Raw genomic sequence first — 13,564 nt, 5'->3', positions numbered from 1 at the left:
TATTGTGGAAAAATCTAATCTGGTATAAGAAATGCATAAAAAAAAAGAAAAAAAAATGAATTATTGATAGCATAGAAAAGTGTTAATGTTAATCCTCAGGTAAAAAAGAAACACACACACACACACACACACACACACACACACACACACTGTTTTGCATTTTCATCACTCAGGCTTATACCAGGGAGTTTTTTCCAAATTCTAAATATATATCTATACCTTGTCTTTGCTGTGGCTTTCTTATATAATATTTGCTTTGTTATCAATGCTTTATACTGTGAGTTGTGGTCAATAAATTTATCCATCCATTCCTCCTTATATCTTTCGGCAGGTGTGGCCATTCCCCGCCGGATGTTGCCGCCACAGAACCTGATAGACTATTACAGCGACCCAAAGAACCGAGGCTACCTGGCTGACCCCACAGAGGTGGCCAGGGAGAGGTTTGTGCTGGCACAGGTGAGTGTTGGCTAGTTGTACTGGAACACCAGTTTCATTAAGGTGTGGTGATGGTGATGGAGGCAGTGGTGTTAGTGGTGGTGGCAGTAGGGTGGTGGTGATAGTGATGGTGATAATGGGATGGTGATAGTGTGCTGATGGATGCAGAGGACTTGTCTCAGCATGGGAAGGGTTGCAGAGTCTGGGTTCATTCATTAGAGAGAGTTTATGTACTATTGGGAAAACTCTATCCTGTTCTTTTATGTTAGAGGGCCACTGGCCAAGGGAAAAAAATTTGGAATAAAAAGTAAAGCCCAGTAAAGCCAGCTCCCAAAGAAAAATGCCAAGTAGAATGATTAGATAATACAAGATAAGTGTACTAAAAGAGTTCAAGTCACAGGAAGGTAGAAATACAGAAGCAGGCAGGAAGTTCCAGAGTTTACCAGAGAAAGCAATGAATGATTGAGAATACTGGTTAACTCTTGCATTAGAGAGGTGGACAGAATAGGTTTGACAGAAAGTCTTGCACAGGGAGGCCACAGGAGGAGAGAAGGCAGCCACTTAGCAAGATCAGAAGAGCAGTTAGTATGAAAATAGCAATAAAAGATAGTGGCGATGAGAAAGAGGCTGAAGACAGTCAGTTAGAGGAGAGGAGTTGATGAGATGAAGAGCTTTTAATCCCACCCTGTCCAAAAGAGCAGCATGAGTGGAAATCCCCATACATTTGAAGTGTACCACACATGGATGAATCAGGCCCTTTTATAGAGTTAGCAGCTTAGGGGATGAGAAACACTTTAGAAAGTAAACAGTTCATGCAGGGAAGCCACAGAATCCCTGACTTCTAATCTCTAAAATTTCTAATTGGGGCAGAGCAAGCTTATATTGTTCAATGCCTCAAAAACTCAGTTCCTCCATCTATCAACTCAACACAACTTTCCAGACATTTGTCCCCTTTTCAATGATACTCAACTATCTTCCTCTTCTATAATGAACATCCTTGGTCTGTCCTTTACTTATATAATCTAAACTGGAAACTTCACATCTCATCTTCAGAAGCTAAAACAGCTTCTGTGAAGTTAGGTGTTCTGAGACGTCTCCACCAATTTTCCTCACCCTTCCAGCTGCTAACTCTGTACAGGGGCCTTATTAGTCCATATATGGAGTATGCTTCATATGTTGGGGAGGAGGGGGGGCAGTTCCACTCGTACCACTCTTCTAGACAAGGTGAAATCGAAAGCTTTTCATCTCATCAACTCCTCTCCTCTAACTGATTGTCTTCAGCCTCTTTCTTATCGCTGCAATGTTGTATCTCTTGCTATCTTCTAGTGCTATTTTCATGCTAACTGCTCTTCTGATCTTGCTAACTGTATGTCTTCCCTCCTCCCATGGCCTCACTGCACAAGACTTTCTTCTTTCTCTTACACCTATTCTCTCCACCTCTCTTATGCAAGAGTTAACCAGTATTCTCAATCATTCATCCCCTTCTCTGGTTAACTCTGGAACTCCCTGCTTCCTTCTGTATGACTTGAACTCCTTCAAGAGGGAGGTTTCAAGACACTTATCCTTCAATTTTTGACTAATGCTTTGGACCCTATTTGGGACCAGCATCTCAGCTTTTTTTTTTTTTTTTTTTTTTTACCCTTGGCTGGTGTTCCTCCTTAGAAAAAAAAAAAAAAGGCAGATGACAACTCAAAACACCAGACTTTATTAAAATTGTTTTAGCTAGAGATGAGAAGTAATGTTTCCAATTCATATTATAAATAAAGGACAGATTGAGGATGTTCAGTGTAGAAGGGGAGAGAGTTGAGTGTCATTGAATAAGGTTATGTTGATAGATGGAAGAATTGAATTTTTGAGGCACAACACTAAGTTTGTTCTGCCCCAATCAGAAATTTTAGAAAGATCAGAAGTCATGTGTTCTGTGGCTTTCCTGTATGAGCCATTTACTTCCTGAAGGGTTGGATGTTTACAAAAAGACATAGAGTGCAGGGTGGTATCATCAGCATAGGAGTGGATAGGACAAGAAGTTTGGTTTAGATCATTGATGAATAATAAAAAGAGAGTGGGTGACAGGACAGAACCCTGAGGAACACCGTTGTTAATAGACTTTGGAGAAGAACAGTCAGAAAGGAAACTAGAGATAAAGTTAGAGAATGGGATTTATTTTGCCAGCTCTTTCTCTTCCTCGCATGTGTTGCTGGATTCTTTTTCTCTTCAAGGCCAAACATAATAACACATTCTTCTTTTCCACTGTGTCCCTTACCATAGCTTCTTTCTCCTGAATTACTTTGATTACTGTGTCCTTTGTCCTGTGTCTGTTTGATTCTGAACTGTTTTTATGAAACTCACCTTTTCATCCATGTTTTCCTTCTTCCAGGCATCTCTCAGATCATTTTAGCTTGCTTTCATCCACAGGTCTTTCGGATTGTTTTCAACCTTTTCCTCAATCCCCTTAGTCAAGTATTTTTCCTGGTATTCACATTTCTCTCTCAGGAGGGTATTCTTGGCCCCCAGCTGAACAAATTTAAACTCAGAATCTATTTTTCATAACCTTGTTCTCATTCATGAGCATTTCTAGTTTCTCTTGTAACTCTAGGACCATGTTATCCAAATACAGTGGAACCTCAGTTATCGAACACTTCTCTTTTTGAACAAATCGGTTTTCAAATAAAATTTTGAACTCGTTATTGCTTCAGTTTGCGGTACCATAATTCAGTTCTAGAACAAAGTTACTTTATTTCAAATATTAAAAGACATAGCAAAAGCTGTCATTTATTACTAATTTATAGTTTCTATAGATTTTTATTTTGTTTTTATATATTTGGAGGAGAGACACAGTGTAAGACAGTAATTCAATCTTTGAAATAAGGTGAATGTGATCTTGTTGAAAAGCTCGATGTAAACAAACAGTTTTCAGCACTCAGGAGTAATCCCGAGCCATCTGTGGCTCTCTTGATGACCCACATCACTACTGCACAATTGCATTTTTCGGGTTGCTTTTTCCAGCAGCAAGATGTCTAAGTGTTATGAGCACCTTCATTTTGGTGGTAAGTGGGTTGCTCCTTTCTTTGTCACTCTGTAAGGATTCCCTCACAGAATACCTGCATGGTCTAAACAATACCTTTTGATGACTTCTGTATCACTAAGTTCATTTAATACATCCCTTCTGGATAAATAATTTGTGAGCTGGAGATGTTGTGGAATGGCCATCTTGGCTGTGGTTGCATCTGTCATGAGCCACTAAGGCAGGGTAGACTGGTGTCTGGAAATGGGTTAATTAATTTTACATTGATTCCTATGGGGAAAATAGTTTTGGTTTTCAAACATTTCTGATTTCGAACAGCATTCAGAAACAAATTAAGTTTGAGAACCAAGGTTCCACTGTACACCATTCTCCCAGACAAAACTTTGTTAACCTTTTTGAATCCAGAGAATGCATTAGCAAGTATTCCATCTTTGTTTACTTTCAGGGTGGTCTGATATCTTGCACAAGACTGTTTGGCCATGGTTCAATTATTTCTCACTCAATCTTTTACCAGACACCTTTTTTTCACATCAGGACAGCACTGTTTTTCTTTTCTCTTCCATCCCTGTTCATAACAAACCAGGCTGTTGTGAAGTTTCCACAAAGAAATTCAGAACCAAGCACTGTGTGTGGATGTCTGCTCTCCATGGTCTCTCTCTCTCTCTCTCTCTCTCTCTCTCTCTCTCTCTCTCTCTCTCTCTCTCTCTCTCTCTCTCTCTCTCTCTCTCTCTCTCTCATACAGCTTTTCTTGTTCTTCTTCATCCCACCTTGTCTTCCCCTTTCCACACTCAAATCCATCATTCCTGAATGCCACTTTCACACATAATTCCACTTCATTTCTCTACAAGTTATACAGTGCTTTTTGCCTTACAGAAATACGGATACGAGTTACCAGACATCAGAAGCTCACCAAACCAGGAGATGTTGTTAGAGCGCAAGGATCCCCGGCAGATATTCTATGGCCTGCAGCCAGGATGGGTGGTGAATTTGGAAGATAAGGTGATTCTCAAGCCCACTGACCCTGAGCTACTAGAACATTATGCATCTTAACTGTACACACTGTTATGAATTTTTCAAATGTTTTTAGTTTCTATGTGTATATATATATGTTTATAGAATTGTAAAAGTAAGATGTGTGGAAGTAAAGTAATACCAGGCAACAGAGACCATGTAATGCTGATACATAAGAACAGAGAGGCAGTAGTGAATAGGAATCACACAGAAGGGAGAGCTGTTGTTTCATCTTGTGTGAAGTAATCTCTTAGCCTACAGTCAGTTTGTAAGAAATAAAATATGAACTGATCTATTTATACTTGTGTGATTATGAAGCTTTGGCTTTGGTACTTAAAGTTTAAGTTGGGGCCGTATGCTACAGCTGCGTGGCCTCATCCTCAGAGCTCATGGTGGATGACACCCCTTAACCAGGAACACTAGGTCACTGTAATGTCTGGGTTTCCACAGTTTACTTTCCCAAGGTTTTCCAGGTATCCATTTATCTGCCAGCCTGAAGGAAGGATGAATAGCAAGGAGAGCTGTACACTTACTGCCTCAGCTCAGATTTAAACTGGGGCCTGTGGATTCATAGCCAGGCATGCTGGCCACTGCACCACAGAGGCATTAATGCCACAGAAGTACTATATTTAGGTGTAGTGCAAAAAATGAGTGCATACAAGATTGTAGGTGATTATGGGGAAAACTATTTATATGGACAAAAAAAAAAAAAATTAATTTTGTCTTTTCTAGGTAATCTATTTACAAAAGTAAATATCTAAAAAGTTATTAAATGATCACAGAAAAAAATGATCTAGCAATGTAAGGCCTCTGCAAATGAAGTCCTCTCATCAGGAATTTCAAGGCACTTCCATTACTGAAGTGTTTTTTTTTTTTTTTTTTTTTTTTTTTTTTTTTTTTTAGGGACAATTACTGGACCTTTTATTTATTTATTTACTTTTATCTATTTATTTTTTTAATTCTTTATGCCCTTGATCTGCCTCTTGTGGAGAGGGAGAGGAAAAAAAATGGCAACAGTAGAGTAACATGTGGCTTTGACCTGTACTGTTTTATTATTTTCTGGTAATCAGAAGTCCTTCAATCTGCTGAGAACCTACTAACTGTCACATTTTGCCCTGAGCCAATCAGCAGATCTAAGAACTAAAGGTTACAGGAAAACATTTAACTCTGCTTGTGAAGCTCACTGACAAAGGAGATCTGAATGAAACAAGCAACATTTTGTCTTCGTCATAATCGGTATTGTAAATGTATAGTTACGATGCTACCACCACAACAAAGATTATGTGGAAGCACCATAATAATTAAATAGGGCACTGTGGACAAGCTTTCTCTTAAAATATTGCTCATCACATTATATGGGAAAACTTAAGATTAAAAACAAGATATGATGACAATACCATGAAAGGATTCTGTTTGGAATTGATAAAGACACATTCTGAAATAATTCCATCCCCACACACATGCCAATACACACACAAATACACCCAACAAAAAAGAGGACATACTAATAAACTTAACAAGAGAAGAGGAAAATGAAAAGTGAAAGCAGTGTGTGAATGAAAAACATTTTGTTATCAAAAGATGTAATGTCATAAGCTTGACTCAACTGTGTAAAAATTACAATTAGGTAAATCCACTCACACTCAGTACCTCTTCGAAATGCCACCACCTCCTCTACCTCCCCTCCCAAAACCAAAACCACCACCACCACCTCGACCAAAACCACCACCACCTCCTCTACCCCTACCAAAACCACCACCACCACCTCTTCCAAATCCTCCTCCTCCTCCTCCTCCTCCTCCTCCTCCTCCTCCTCTGCCAAATCCTCCACCTGTGGAGAGAAAAGGTAAGTCTTAGAAACAGCAGAAGCATTACACAGGGAAAAAGAGAGGAACATGTACTCATAATCTTACCTATATCTAATACCTGGTCCAAAGGGGCTGGCTATGGTAAGATCTTAGAAATCTACCATCAACTTTCTCACTAAAGGACAGCTGTTAGATTTTGGTACCAGAGCATTGTGAACACAGAAAGCCCAAACAGTAGGGATTTGTGCTATGGTCTTATTATCAAGTGGTGCTCAATGTCTAGTTGGGATATGGACACCTGAATGACCCACAGATAAAACCAGTAATCTACTCCCAAAACACACCATGGCTACCCACCTCCAGGCTTGCCATACATAGGGTGCTATGGATTTCTCCATCACACATCCTCAGCTGTGCCCAGACAACCTAGGAATTTAAGTGGGAACTGTGGGGACATCCACAACTCTCAGAGCTCCAGACAAGACTACCTTGAGTGTTGCCCACAACCAGATTTATCAACAGGTGAGCTGAGCTTGGTGCCATCACTCATCCACACACCTTGGGAGCAAATTAATGCTGTATCTCTGAATTCCCATCACCACTTGGAGAAAAGAAAATATGGACAAGGCTGAAAACTACCATTGTGTTGAATATGTAAAATAAAACATACAGGGTGTTGCATGAGGAAAGGCACATACAGAAGTAAAAGATCAAGTCATTCTAAGTCAGAAATATTCTATGGTACAATTATTTTAATGCTATAATATAGAAGTTACAGGATATTCAAATATGAATGCACTAAGAGTCAGTAAGGGGGGAGGGTAGGAGGAAGAACAGCAATGGTGGATGTTGCCATCTTGAGGGTGTTACTTAATTTTTGTAAGTATAGATACAAGAATACAAGAATGCATTATAACATTGTAGCAAATAACAGCTAAAACATAAGACTCCCTATGGCAACAGCAATCAGCTGGATGTTGAGGGACTGTGTAGCCACTTGTTACTGATGCACATTCATATCTAACTGTCCTGTAGCTTCTAAACCACGGTGTAACTTAGAATGGCTTTATCTTTTATCCAGCATATCTGTGTAATAAAGGACACCAACCTTCACTTCTGGAAGACAGCAACCACATGATCACAATAATTAATATTTATAGTTAATGAATGCCTGAGATAGAAAATGTAACATGTGAAGTATGACAGAAAGAATTTAAAATATCAATACTCAAAGAAGGAAGAGATGTGATGCCTTTATTACAGTATACAATAGGTGAAAGGATACAAAAATATCAATAACTCAGAAGCATATAAGAAAGTAAGAAAAGTATGTATATTAGAAATTAAAATCATCACTCACTTCTTCGTACAACTTATCTAGAAATACCAAATGTCATGAAAAATAACATTATCTCTGAAATAGCTAAAAATTCATACAGTAAAAAAAAAGAAAGAAAGAAAGAAACCACAATGATAACAGAAAAACTAAAAAGTACAGAAACTATGAAAACTAAATTACTACCACAATACAGTCATTCCTCGTTATCCACAGGGGTCCAGTAACATACATCCATGGATAACAAAAATCTGTGTACAATTAGTGGCTCTCCCTTAAGAATACCCTTGAGCCCCAAAAAATCTTATCCAAGTAAAAAAAAAAACTAAAATAAATAAATAAAATAAAAAAATGCTGCATGTAGTACGTATTTTGTGGTGTATAACCCGCTCTTGCATATAAACACAAACCCTAAGCCAGAAGACAATTTTAGGGAGGGAGGGAGGGAGAGAGAGAGAGAGAGAGAGAGAGCGAGAGAGAGAGAGAGAGAGAGAGAGAGAGAGAGAGAGAGAGAGAGAGAGAGAGAGAGAGAGAGAGAGAGAGAGAGAGAGAGAGAGAGAGAGAGAGAGAGAGAGAGAGAGAGAGAGAGAGAGAGAGGATGAACTGGCCCTTAATTAAGCAAGACTGACTGATGATGATCATCTTATTTTTCCCAATTTGTATTTTATTTTTGGTGTAGCTTGTACTGCTTGAATTGGCAACAGTGTACCTGCATCATACAAAACAAAGCACACAACACTAGGCCAATGTTGTGTTTGTAGCTGTCCACTCTTTCTTTACAAACAAAAGCTTGAATGCTCTTAACACTTTATAGGGTCTATTTCATCCCTATATTTGGCTAATCTTTAGCTGTCATCTCATATATGACTGTCTGCCCACAAACTGTGTATGCTCAGAATCCAAGGTTTACAAACAAAGGCATGTTGATGAACATATCTGTCTGGTGCTGTCATCAACAACATGGCTGAAGACTTGGTTGGAAGATTAGCCAAATATAGGGATGATATAGAATCTAGAAATTGTTTACAGCAATCTGACTTTCATCTATAAACAAAGGGTGGACGGCTATGAACAAGGGGACAGCTACAAACATGACACCAGGTCAGCAGAGAAACTCTTTACTAGAGCTTGACATAGACAATCCTCAACTGTGTTAATTCCTATTTTTTTATGCTAGTTATTTGTTCACTTTGTACTCAATGGCAACATATTATAAGCACAGCTATGGATTTTGAAAGATCATAAAGGTAAATTTACAGTCAGTACTGGAAAAAAAAAAAAAAAAAAATATATATATATATATATATATATATATATATATATATATATATATATATATATATATATATATATATATATATATATATATATATATATATATATATATATATATATATATATATATATATATATATATATATATATATATATATATATATATATATATATATATATATATATATATATATATATATATATATATATATATATAAAGAAAGAAAAAGAAAAAGAAAGAAAAGAAAAATAATCAATTAATTAATTAATTAATTAAATCAAATAAACATAGGTATGCGACAACACATGGTCACTATAATGTACAACTGCAATAATGCACTGAAATTTTAATAAATATTTAATCTGAATAATGAACCAAAAGAGAGAGAGAGAGAGAGAGAGAGAGAGAGAGAGAGAGAGAGAGAGAGAGAGAGAGAGAGAGAGAGAGAGAGAGAGAGAGAGAGAGAGAGAGAGAGAGAGAGAGAGAGAGAGAGAGAGAGAGAGACTTATGGGGATTTATTGTCTATGCATGACACAGACAGTAGGTAAATGTGACCAATACTTGTCAACGCAGCACAAAAATCAGGGTGATAATGCATGAAGCTCAGGATGGCAAGATTTAGGACTAGGCGTGAAACTCAGGAGGGTACTATATATATATTTGTTGTGTTATCTCAAATGCAGTAGTGGATATGTGCTAATTTTCATGTATTTTTTTCAAAAAACAGTGGAATTTTTTATATTATTTTCTGGTCCCCTGGAACCAATTAATTTTTTCCCATAGCTTCTTCAGTCGCCACAACGCACATTTGCTGTAACAAACACTATACTGGAATTAATCATGTTCACTGATGTGTACCCAACTGTAAATAAATAGAATAAATAGTAAATAAATAAAAATTTGTACCTTTGGTGTATACCAAGCAGGGGGAACTTTTTGGCATTTTTCGAGTGAAAAAGGTGCCCATTATATGCCACAAAATAAGGTACATGGTTACAAACATTTTATTTATCAATTAACTTAAAAAAAAAAAAATAAATAAATAGCAGCCACCCTCTCATCACCTCCTCTGTTATTTGAACTTGTGACTGGTGGCAATCATGTAAAACTGAAACTGCATATACTGAAACTATGGACAACGATGGACAACGAGGGATGACTGTACAAAAAACAATAAAAATAATTCACTACCACCATCACACTCACCTCTCCCTCCTCGGCCTCCACCACCCCTGCCACCCCGGCTGCCACCACCACGACCACCACCGCCACGGCCCCGGCCACGGCCCCTCTGCTTACCCGGCAGGAACATGTCCAGTGGGAGCAGCTTGGCTGGGTTGATGTAGATCTGTGAGGGAGAGAGAGAGAAAGCAAGGTACTGGACTGTGCTTTTGTGTGTTTTGGTGTCTTACCTTGGTTGCTTTACACAGGTTTTCAGGGGTGTTTTCATGATTCTACTGATAGGCTGATAGGTTCTAGTGGCTATGAAGAAATGTGCTCTTGTAGTAATGTCTGATCTCAATTGCTCTATACAGGCTCTCTAAGTTGCTGGGTTTTCAGAGATGTTTGCATGGTTCTAGGGATTGTTTGACAGGCTTTAGTGGCTGTGAAATGACGGAGGTAATGGACTGTGCTTCTGTAGTTCTGATGCCTTGTCTTGGCTGTTTTACGCAGGCTCTGGTGGAAATCATCTGCGGCTTTTCAAGGATGTTCTCATAGTTCTAGGGATAGTTTAATAGGTTCTAGTGGCTGTGAAGAAAGGAAGGAGGAAGGTAGTTGACTGTGCTCTTATATGTTTTGATATCTTACCTTGGCTGCTTTACACAAGCTCTGGTGGAAGTTACAGGGTTTTTTCAAGGGTATTTTCATGGTTACATTTTCAGTTTAACAGGTTCTTGTGGAAGTTATTGTGGGGGTTATTCATGTGTTTTCATGATTATGGTGCAAATTATTGGTAGTTTTTAAGGATGTTTTTATGGTTCTAGTGATTTTTGTATGGGTTATAGAGAGGGAAAGTATAAGATAATACACATGAATACAAGTGACTTTCAATAAGCAACAGAGTTTTTGGTCCAAATATAAAAGGATACAAGTGAATTTCAAGCAGCAATAAATTTACTTGTTCTTACTATGCTTTCCATTGGGAAATGATAGGTCTAATAAAGGAATGTGATGTGTGTATGTGTGTGTGAATGTGTGTGGTGCTTTGGCTGGGCTACCCTGCATGGAATTCCCAGCACGGTATCTAGAAAGATAGATAAATACATACTGTGCGGATAGAAGTGAATTTTAAACAGCAACAATTTTTCTGGTCCTAAATATACTGTGTGTCACCAAGTATATCATGGCAGTTTTGGCAGCTAACTATGCTGTGTGTTGCCAAGTGCATCAGTAATTTTGGCAGCTGAGGAGGCAAACACAAGATAATACTGCCACTGACATGCTCTCACTTGCTGCTTGATCTACATAATCCAATCTTGTTTTGAGAAGTGTGACAAACTGATGTGTTTCTGCTAAAACCTTCAATTATAGGATACAGGATCATCCAAATAAAATAGTGTGGTATCTTACAATTAAATTATGGTTTTGGCAGGAATGAAGTAAATCTGCTGCTCATTTTAAAATTGAGCAGGAATGTGTGAACCAATGAGCAAGAGAAAGCATCAGTCTGTGGTACCATTTACATCCTTCCATGTCCTCAGGTGGTGAAATTGCTGTGGCAGACTTGACAACAAACTTGTATTTACTTTGTTGTAGTACACAGGACATTTGTGCAGCCTTTTCCTGAGTGGTGGTGCACTTACTGCCTTTGTCACAGTGGTTCTCAAGCTCAGGGTGGAGCAGTAATCTGAAGGGGCCATAGGCTGAGGCAGACTGCTCTAAATACACTGAACTTCACAGGCTTTTGCAGATAAGACGGTTTCTAATTACTATGTAGGTATGCTAATTATTTTATGTGCATTACATTATTTTTTTAATAACATTTTAATAATTCTTGTCTTAATAAGCTCTTCTAGTCTATTCCAAGAATATCATTCAAATATCTTCCAATTTTCCTTAGTCAATGTGCAATTCCTGACTTTACCACCTCTTCTTTAAGTCTATTCAAGGTATATCATTCAAATATCTCCCAATTTTCCATAGCTGATGCACACTTATCTTTATCACCTCATTTTTTAGTCTCCTCAAGATAAATAATTTATCACGTCTTTTACTCTATTCCACATTCAAATATCTCCCATCGTGTTCTCTATTTATTTAATTACCATGACAGGATGGGAGTCGCAGAAGATGCAAGGGGCAGAAACAACTCAAGGAGACTCGTACAAGTCACCAACCTATGACTCGAGGGAATCAGTGAAAGAAGACACAGTTGATTAGCACAGTAAAGACCCATATTCTGAAATGCTTTGTTCTCTCACCACAACTACTTTCCAGATGATTAGCTGGGTTCTCAAGAGTGTTTCTCCAGTTAATAAAATAGAAATCTTGTTAATCTGTCACTAGAACCATAAAAACAGCCTTAAAAACTCATGCAAGTCCCACTAGATCCTTTGGAAATAGTGGAGTTGTGGCCCTGAAGTATTTCAGAAAACATATGGGCCACAGGCAAACACAAGAAGCAAAATACACACCATAGAATCAGGGCTGAAGGAAGCAGCCTTGATATGTTCCTCAAGCTTCACCGACACAAACTTCTCCATCACTGTGCCAAAGATCTCATCCACTTTGCCAATCTGTCGACAGAACCACATTTGATAAATGAGAGAGAGAGAGAGAGAGAGAGAGAGAGAGAGAGAGAGAGAGAGAGAGAGAGAGAGAGAGAGAGAGAGAGAGAGAGAGAGAGAGAGAGAGAGAGAGAGAGAGAGAGAGAGAGAGAGAGAGAGAGAGAGAGAGAGAGAGAGAGAGAGAGAGAGAGAGAGAGAGAGAGAGAGAGAGAGAGAGAGAGAGAGAGAGAGAGAGAGAGAGAGAGAGAGAGAGAGAGAGAGAGAGAGAGAGAGAGAGAGAGAGAGAGAGAGAGAGAGAGAGAGAGAGAGAGAGAGATAGACAGACTGAGACAGAGAGGGATAGACAGACTGAGACAGAGAGGGACAACAAGGAAAGGCAGGGGGACTGAAACTGAGGGACGGACAGTGGGACTGACAAACAGAAAAACAGATACAAAGATAACAGACAGACCAAAAGACAGAAAGCTGGAGGAACAGAAACAGACAAACAAGCAGACAAAGAGAATTCTGATACTTTATATGTACAGTGGAACCTCTGTTACTGAATGTCTCCCTTTCCAAAACAACTTGGTTTTTAAAAAAAAATTTTTAACTCATTACTGCTTCAGCTGCTATACTGTAATTTGGTTTTTTAACAAAATTACTTGATTCCAAATACTACAAGATGTAGCAAAATCTGCCATTTATTACTAATTTTAGTTTCTATAAACATTTCCTTTGTTTTTATGTATTTGGAGGAGAGACACACAGGGTAAGACAATGATCCAATCTTTGAGATAAGTTAAATGTAATCCTGTTGAAGAACCACAATTGTCATATAGTTAAATTTCATCTGCTAGTGTGGAAATATTGAGATTTGGCAGCTGAGCATGGAATAAATTTCCTCGTCCACACCTTACAAAAAACTACATGAATATGAAAAGAAATATGTACTAAAATGATGCA

The 13,564-nt window shown here is 38.2% G+C and overlaps 2 protein-coding genes across 2 annotated transcripts in view; one reads left to right on the top strand and one right to left on the bottom strand.

Moving 5' to 3' along the window:
- Positions 1-4,768, top strand: part of LOC135092392 (large ribosomal subunit protein uL15m-like) — a 29,940-nt gene extending 25,172 nt beyond the window's left edge. The window contains exons 6-7 of the mRNA XM_063990869.1: positions 332-456; positions 4,334-4,768. Coding sequence (XP_063846939.1) covers positions 332-456; positions 4,334-4,510 — 302 coding nt within the window. The 3' untranslated portion in view covers positions 4,511-4,768. The remainder of the gene's footprint in view (positions 1-331; positions 457-4,333) is intronic.
- A 720-nt stretch (positions 4,769-5,488) lies between these two features.
- LOC135092393 (H/ACA ribonucleoprotein complex subunit 1-like) overlaps positions 5,489-13,564 on the bottom strand; it is a 22,855-nt gene continuing 14,779 nt past the window's right edge. Inside the window, exons 5-7 of the mRNA XM_063990870.1 lie at positions 12,527-12,628; positions 10,098-10,239; positions 5,489-6,302 (exon numbers count right to left, since the gene is read on the bottom strand). Coding sequence (XP_063846940.1) covers positions 6,115-6,302; positions 10,098-10,239; positions 12,527-12,628 — 432 coding nt within the window. The 3' untranslated portion in view covers positions 5,489-6,114. The remainder of the gene's footprint in view (positions 6,303-10,097; positions 10,240-12,526; positions 12,629-13,564) is intronic.

The sequence above is a fragment of the Scylla paramamosain genome, chromosome 40, assembly GCF_035594125.1.
Source record: "Scylla paramamosain isolate STU-SP2022 chromosome 40, ASM3559412v1, whole genome shotgun sequence".
In the NCBI taxonomy this organism is placed as follows: Eukaryota; Metazoa; Arthropoda; class Malacostraca; order Decapoda; family Portunidae; genus Scylla; species Scylla paramamosain.
Note: the sequence above shows the minus strand (reverse complement) of the source record. Positions and strands in the feature narration are given on the sequence as shown.